This window comes from Echinops telfairi, unplaced genomic scaffold, assembly GCF_000313985.2.
Source record: "Echinops telfairi isolate 266 unplaced genomic scaffold, ASM31398v2 ScPeMD7_7468;HRSCAF=8506_0, whole genome shotgun sequence".
Lineage (NCBI taxonomy): Eukaryota > Metazoa > Chordata > Mammalia > Afrosoricida > Tenrecidae > Echinops > Echinops telfairi.
The window spans coordinates 62,608,918-62,616,709 of NW_022111369.1; the positions used below are offsets into that span (position 1 = coordinate 62,608,918).

General features: G+C 40.9%; 1 protein-coding gene across 1 annotated transcript in view; it reads right to left on the minus strand.

Annotated features, from left to right (window-relative positions):
- The window catches only part of TXK (TXK tyrosine kinase), a 65,672-nt gene that overhangs the window by 1,230 nt on the left and 56,650 nt on the right, over positions 1–7,792 (minus strand). Inside the window, exon 13 of the mRNA XM_004706274.1 lies at positions 5,890–6,047. Coding sequence (XP_004706331.1) covers positions 5,890–6,047 — 158 coding nt within the window. The remainder of the gene's footprint in view (positions 1–5,889; positions 6,048–7,792) is intronic.

The window sequence follows — 7,792 nt, forward strand, 5'->3', positions numbered from 1 at the left end:
TGTACAGTATGAGCCAATCAGTGGCAGTAATGACAGAGCATGCGCTGTTACGCAAAAACCGCGATAGAGTGAAGCCGGGGAAGTCGAAGCGCGAAGTGGCGAGGGTTCACTGTACAGCAGCAAACATACTTCAGAGTAGAACTGTTTCCAATGGCTGGTGATTGGAAGGATGTTACTCAGGCTTTCTTGAGAAGCACCTCTGGGTGACATACAATCATCAAATGTTTGGTTACTAGCCAGGCATGCTCACCACTCAAGGGCTCCAGTTTATAAGCCGGAGGACAGAGCATAAGAACATGAAGCACATGTGAGAGTTCCCCTTGAAACTCCAAGAATAAACTGTGGAGGTTTTGGAAGGACTGGGGTTTTACACGTAGAGGCAATGAAATATGCTTTAATGTTAATGTAATCACACTTGAACCTGGAAGGACCTGGGGCCTTCATATTACATTAAAAACTGTTGGTAAAACCAACTTTGCAACCAAATAAATCAATATAGCCAAAAATATTGTTTCGATCAATATTCCACTGCATTCTGAAACCGAGGTTGTATGCTTAGTCCTTCCATCAGCATCCATCAGCCTTCTCTGCTCTTCTTCACAGACAGGATAAATCCTCAACAAATACTATGTATACGTACATGTAATTATTGGCTATACAGTATATGTGCCATAACTATTTATAGGTTATCACAAAATAATTTACTTAGTTTTTGTCATTAAGGATGTATGGAGAATGGATACCCAAAGGTGCTTTTAAGACATCGGTTTGCTACTAACAGTTTACTTAATGTTTTCCTGCCTGTCAAGAGCCCTCAAGGAGCAGTTAATTATATGTGATATATTTTCATCCATCAGGCAGAGTTTACTGTGCAAAGGGATCTTTGAAAGAAATTAATACTTCACCAGAATCTGAACAAACACATCACTCTTGAATTCCCTAGTGTTTGTGAATTGGGAATCGCTGATTTATTTTTCAGCAGGAAGAAACTCTTCATTAAGCAGTGATTTTTCAAGGCCCAAGTGGTCAGCTGGAAAGAGAGAGAAACTGTCAAGGCCATGGGGGAGTGAGATTTTAAAAAGGGAGTGTGTTGGGTTAGTGCCCAGAAAAGGCAGAACGAGGACAAAAACCATTTTGGTTTTATGATTTTTGAAGGAGGGCAAAGGTTATTATATTTTGTGTGTGTGGGAAATATACAAGTAACAAAGCCATTGGCTTTTCATCCATCTTCACATGAATCATTTAGTGACATCAACTATGGTCACATGTTTCCAACTATTGTTGTTAAATTCCTACAAGTCGATTTCCACTCACTGGACCCATTGTGACAGAGTGGAACTGCTCCGTGGGGCTTTCTCGGCTGTCATCTTCACTGGAGCAGATCTTCAGTGAGCTGCTGGGTTGGTTCAAACTGCCAACCTTCTGACCAACAGCTGAGTACTTACATCGTCATCGTACCTCCAGAGCTCTTCATTCAACCTTCCTCGTTCCCAAATGTTTTCATCATTCTTATCAGAAGTGCGGTATTCCTGAAATATTTTTGTCTTCTTTTCTCTTTCCTTCCCTTAGGTGCCATCGAGTTGATCCCAACTGATAACAACCCTATGTATGACAGAATGAAATACCACCCAGTCTTGTGCCGTCTTCACAACTGTTTTTATATTTGAGCCCATTGTTACAGCCACTGCCAATACATCTTGTTGATGCTCTTCCTCTTGTTCCCTGCCCCTCTACTTCATCAACCCTGACGCCTTTCTCCAGGAACAGATCTCTCCCAATAACATGTACAAAGTAAACGGGACAACATCTTGCCATGCCACCCTGGAGCATACAGATTGTACTTGACCCCAGACAGATTTGTTTGCTCTTTCAGCAGTCCACAGTCCTTTCCATATTCTTTCCCAGCATCGTAATTCAAATGCATCCATTCTTCTTTAATCTTCCTTATTCAATGTCCAACTTTCACATATATATGAGGTGAATGAAAATACTATGGTTTAATCCTCAACATGACACCCTTGCTTTTCAACATTCTAAAGAGCTCTTGTGCTGCATATTTACTCCAACAACAAGCAATGCATTATTTGACCTCTTGACTGCTGCTTCCACGATTGTGGATCCAAGTACCGTACACACTTGAGCATAAGTCAACCCGAATATCAGCCGAGGCACCCAATTTTACCACAAAAACTGCATTAAAAATGTGCTGAAAAACTTGGCTTATACATGAGTATATACGGTTAATTGAAATCCTTGAGAACTTCAATCTTTTCTTCATGTATCATAATGTTACCTATTGGTCTAGTTGTGAGGATTTAATTTTTATTGTTGTTTTTAACATCCTTACTGAAAGCTGGAATCCTTGATTTTCATCACCAACTGCTTCAAGTCCTCCTCACTTTCAGCAAACAAGATGGTGTCTTGTGCATATTGCACAAGTTGTTAATAAGCCTTCCTTTGACTAGATACCACATTCTTCTTCCGATAATCCAGTCTCTCTGATATTTGCTCAACAAACTGATTAAATAAGTACGGTGAGAGCACACAACCCAGTCACACACCTTTCCTGATTTGAAACCATGCAGTATTCTCGGTTCTGTTCACATAACCGCCTCTTGATCCAGATACGAGTTCCAAATAAGCATCATGAAATGTTCTGGAAGAACAAAAAATCTTACCATAGTGAATGATGGGGGGAGTGCGGAGTGGAGATCCAAAGCCCATTAGTAGGCCACTGGAGATCCCCTTGCAGAGGGGTCTCGGGGAGGAGATGAGCCAGTCACGGTGCGATGTAACAATGATGAGAAACACAACCTTCCTCTAGTTCCTAAATGTTTCCTCCCCGCTCCCACTACCATGACTCGAATTCGATCTTGCAAGACTGGCTAGACCAGAGGAGGTACACTGGTACAGATAGGAACTGAAAATACAGGGAATCCAGGACGGATGAGCCCTATAGGACCAGTGGTGTGAGTGGCAAAACAGGGAGGGTAAAGGGAGAATGGGTAGGAAAGAGGGAACCGATTACATGGAACTATATGTGACCTCCTCCCTGGGGGACAGACAACCGAAAAGTGGGTGAAGGGAGAAGTCGGACAGGGCAAGATATGACAAAATACCCATTTATAAACTATCAAGGGCTCATGAGGGAGGGGGGAGTGGGGAGGGAGGGGGAAAATGAGGACCTAATGTCGGGGGTTTGAGTGGAGAGAAAATGTTTTGAGAAACGATGTACAAATGCGCTTTACACAATTGATGTGTGTATGGATTGGGATGACAGTTGTATGAGCCCCTAATAAAATGTTTAAAAAAAAAAAAAAAAAAAATGTTCTGGAATACCCATTCTTCTGAAGGCTATCCATAATTGGTTATGGTCCACACAATCAAATGCCTTGGCATGGTCTATAAAACAAAGTACACATCTTTCTGGTACTCTCGGTTTCCAACCAAGATCCATCTGACTCAGCGATGCGATCCTTCGTTGCCCCTCCACTTCTGAATCAGCCTGAGCTTCTGGAAGATCCCTTTCAATGAACTGTTGCAACTTTTGTTCGATGATCCTTAGCCAAAGTTTACTTGCATGTGATATAAATGATATTGTTCTATAACTTGAGCATTCTGTTGGGTCACCTTTCTTTGGAATGGGTACAGATTTGGATCTCTTCCAGTCAGGTGGCCTAATAGCTGTCTTTCAAATATCCTGACATAGAGGGGTGAGTGCTTCCAGTGCTTCATTGGCTTGTTAAAACATTCCAATAAGTATTCCCATTGAAATAACTTTGTTTTGGCTAATGCTTTCAGGGCAACCTGGACTTCCTTCAGTACCATTGGTTCTTGAGCATATGCTACTCCTTGAAATATTAGGATGTAGACTTATTCTTTATGGTACAGTGACTGTGTATTATTTCCATCTTCTTTTGATGCTTCCTTCATCATTCAATATTTTGCCTATACAATCTTTCAATATTGCAACTCAAGACTTGAATTTTTTCTTGAGGTTTTCAGTATAAGACATGCTGTTCATGGTCTTCTTCCTTTTTGGTTTTCTAACTCTAGATGTTTGCACATTTCATTATAATACTTTATGATGAACGTCTTCTCAATCTGTCCTTTGAAATGTTCTGTTCTGCTCTTTGATTTTTTCATTTTTTTCATTTGGCTTAGCAAATTTCAGATTCCCTTCTGATAGCCACTTTGATCTTTTCTTTCCTAAGTTTTTAATGAGCTTTTTTTGCCTTCATGTATTATGTTCTTGATGTCATCACACAGCTCATCGGGACTTCTGTCATGAGTGTTTAGTGAGTCAAATCTGTTCTTGAGATGTTCATGAAATTTGGATGGGATATGCTCAAGGTCAAATTTTGGCCCTTGTGGACTAGTTTTCATTTCCTTCCGCTTCAATCTGAATTTACATATGAGCAGTTGATGGTCTGATTCACAGTCAGCCCTGGTTTGGCTTTAGCTGCTGACATTGACTTTCTCCGTCATCTCTTCTCATAGATGTAGGCAATTTGATTTCTGTGTATTCTGTCTGAAGAGGCCTAAGTGTATATTTGCCTTTTGTGCTGTTAAGAAGGGTATTGGTACTGAAGTAGTTCATCTTCCAAAATTCTATCATGTGGTCTCTGGCTTTGCTTCTATCACTAAGATCATATTTTCCAACTACCCTTTCATCTTTGTTTCCAGCTTTTGCGTTCTAATCGCCAATAATTATGAATGAACCTTGATTGCATGTTTGATTCATTTCAGACTGAAGCTATTTGTAGAATTCTTCAATGTCTTCATCACTAGCTTTTGTGTTTGGTGTATAAATTTGAACAATAGTTGTATTCACTGGATTTCCTTGTATGAGGATAGATATGATCCTCCCACAGACAGCACTGTACATAAAGATAGACCTGGAGATGGATAGATATTATCCTCCCACAGACAGCACCGTACATAAAGATAGACCTTGAGATGGCCTTTTGGGTGATGAAGGCAATGCCATTCCTCTGGAATGTGTCCTTCCCGGCATAGGAAACTCTATGACTTTCTGATTAAAAATGGTTAATACCTGTCCACTTCAGCTCACTAACACCTTGAACACCATTAATTAACTTAGATCTTTACCCACTTTTTCATTAGAGAAATGTCATGCTCTATGGCATTTGTGCATTGAACTGCAACAAATTTGAATTCACCAGCTGCTGGGGGGCGGGTGGTGGTGGTGGGTGGTGGAGTACTTTCGCTTTGGTAACCATTTCCAGTCCTGGCAACCCAAAGGGGTACAGTTCTACTCTGTTCTCTAGGTGCACTCTGAGGCTGAATCAACTCAATGGCAGTGGGTTTAAGTTTTGGGATTTGCTTTGTTTTTAAGGTTGGCATTTCAAGGTAAGAAACTGAGTTTCCGAGTTTCCTAAATCATAGTTTCTGGCATACTTCAAACCTCATTCTTATTCTGGTTTAATATCTCTATCAGGAGTCCTAAGTGCTGCCAAGAGAGATGGAACCCTACTTCAGGCAAATGAAATGAGTGAAGTAAATAAGAAAACTATTTTGTCTTTTTAAAGTATAGAAATGTAACAAAGCTGGTCCTCCTCCTAGTTTCTATCAGCTAGTTTAAATGTGGTAAAACATTTAATCTCTGAGTTTCTTTAAGAGCCAATCTCGGGAAGAAAAGACTTAGAAATGCTCCAAATCCCTCAGGTGAAAGACCATTGTTGAAAACACAATAGAGTCATGACCTTGTAGTGAGAGTTGTGTAGAAATAGTACTTCTGGTTCTTGGCCTCGGTGGGTGAAATAGAAACCATATCCTTGGGATGGGGCCTGGGGTAAAGTTTGCAGTTATCAAGTTTCCTCTCAGCTGATGGGATTGCCAACTTACAGGAAAGTGAGGGCCACTCACCTCGTGCCAGCAGCTGTACATGACTTCATAGATGGGCATGGATGCCAGGTGGGGACGGTAGAGCCTGAAGCCATTAGAAATGGCTTCTACAACTTGTAAGTTTGATTTATTTTCAAAAGGCATTTTGCCTTCTGTAAACACTTCCCACATCAGAACACCTGTAAAGGAAACCCAGGGAAAAGGATTAGAGAAAAATGGTGAGTCGAAACTGACCGAGCATTTTCAAACTACAAGGCATTGTTATCCTTCGCCAGACCGCATGCACCTTCATTTCTGAATAGACCTGTCGATTGAAACAATTCCTCTGACTATGCCTTTCCATTTCCATGGGTCTTGACTACCCTCTAAAGGAAAATTAAAATCCTGGCAGGATTAGCATTACTAGATAATGCTCATGTGCCATGTCCTTAGATCAATGAACCTTTCTGCTAGTCCATAGAAAATAAAAGAATTATATGGGGCTCTGGCCAGGAGTTTCCAGCCACAATAAATGGCAAATGTCTCACTCTTGACACTGAAAGATTAGAGCACGGGATAGTGTCCCTAAGTATCTGTAACTCTGTACATTATTGGGGCTCAATAGTCATTGATTCATCGATTGAAATAAACTTCTCCAAGAACTTTCAATTTGGAAGTTCATCGTTCACATATACAAATATTTACAGAGTGTTGATTAGAAACCAGGTCTGTGTTAAGGGCAGAGAATTCGAAAAGAATAGGTCTAGTCTATGTCCTCTAGAAGCTCTCTATCACATGAGAAAGAGAGAGAGGGGTTAGGTAAAATTCAGAGTCTAGCTGCTGTGTAACCACTTGATGAGGACCTTTGGTCTTCTTATCCCTCAGTCTTCAAGATGTGGTCCTACAACGTCGCCCTTTCTCGCAGAGCGTACAATGTCAGCTGTTGTCTCATGTCCATGGACACCTAGCAATTCACACTATTCTGAGGTCCCCAATGTCCCTTTAGTCCTAAAAATAATCATCCAAGAGTGTCTGCCAGAAAGAGAATAGATTTGTCATTGCTCACCTATTGTCACCTTTTGAAAACCAACAAAACTCCATTGGATATAGATCTATAAAGTCTCTTTCTCAATGGAAAACATGATCAAATATAGATCCAAAGGAAGCCCATATGTAGATTGCACAAATTTGAAATTAATAAGTGTGATTGCTAGGGAGAGTGTCAACTAGACACTTGGATAAGGGTAGGGACAGAGCCAACTCTATCAATTGGGTCGAAGCCTGATGACATCTCCTTAGTGTGCAGGTCTTTTTTGTAAAAGAGACAGAAACCAAGCAAAGTCAAGTCCTCTTGGCCCTTTTGCTTTCTGCCAGAGTGGGAGCTTGTGTCTGGTTCCTCAATGTCCTATAACATCGCCTATCAATCCTAGAAGTTGCCAGTGAACTACTGAAGATAGATTCATGCAGCCAACTTCGGACCTCTGCATCCACCAGCCCGTGTGTCTCTGCTTCATCATCCTGCTTCCTGTTCATCCGCTTCTATGAGTCAGGAGAAGCCTCAGTTGAACTGGACCGGACTTACTTTTTCTGCAATTGTCTAAGCCAATTTTTGATCCGAATCTCTTTCTACACACAACACACACAAGTGCCACTGGTTTTGTTCCTCTGGAGAACCCAACATAATAAGAGTAAATGAGTTAGTACCAGGTTTAAAACCCAGGTTTCCAGTTCAGGTTGTCAACTGAGCAGCTTGCGAATAAACAAATCACTCCGGAGTTAGGTAACCAAATTAATCAATTATAGCTAATTCTCCGTGACGCTGTAAGATCAATTTGCCATGCAAGTCTTTGTGGTAGAAAGGAGTTGGCTGAGTTTAATTTCTTGATCAACAGGCAGTTTCGGTTTTACCACAATGATTGCTGGGTGAGTTAGTTAATTGTGCCAG